The sequence below is a fragment of the Sinocyclocheilus grahami genome, unplaced genomic scaffold (genome assembly GCF_001515645.1).
Source record: "Sinocyclocheilus grahami isolate Dianchi unplaced genomic scaffold, SAMN03320097.WGS_v1.1 scaffold4206.1, whole genome shotgun sequence".
Taxonomy (NCBI): Eukaryota; Metazoa; Chordata; class Actinopteri; order Cypriniformes; family Cyprinidae; genus Sinocyclocheilus; species Sinocyclocheilus grahami.
Window position 1 is genome coordinate 15,881 of NW_015509188.1, and position 465 is coordinate 16,345.

Sequence of the window (465 nt, forward strand, 5' to 3'; positions counted from 1 at the left end):
TTGATTTAAGTAGCCTATTATTAAAATAATAATGATATTGCACTCTGTTGCGATATGCATATTGCGATATTTCGATATATCGTGCAAGCCCTAGTAGTTATGAAATCAGAGTTTCTCCTTAACGAAATCTGATCACAAGAGGTTACAGAAGATGCATGCTAATACCAGGTGTAAATGGCAATCTTCTCAGCTGACTGCTTGTGATCGGATCACCAGGGACAGATATTAATACTAGCTGTAAATAAGGCCAGAGAGGGTAAAGAAACACAAATGAAATGACGAACCTTCTTCATCAATCCATTTCATGGTGAAGAGCTGGTCATTGTCCATGGAGCACATGTCCCGCACCTCACTGCACAGCCCCTCATAGGAGATGGAGGGATCAAAATGTGTGATCATGATGTCCCTAAAACAGAAAATGTGACATTCATTAACAATTTATTCCAATAATATTCTTTTTTTTTT

The 465-nt window shown here is 37.8% G+C and overlaps 1 protein-coding gene across 1 annotated transcript in view; it reads right to left on the reverse strand.

The window, feature by feature from the left end:
• Positions 1-406, reverse strand: part of LOC107576714 (protein kinase C iota type-like) — a gene marked incomplete at its 5' end in the record, with an annotated part of 8,916 nt that extends 8,510 nt beyond the window's left edge. The window contains one exon of the mRNA XM_016262855.1: positions 285-406. Within this exon, the coding sequence (XP_016118341.1) occupies positions 285-406 (122 nt within the window). The remainder of the gene's footprint in view (positions 1-284) is intronic.
• Positions 407-465: the final 59 nt, after the last annotated feature.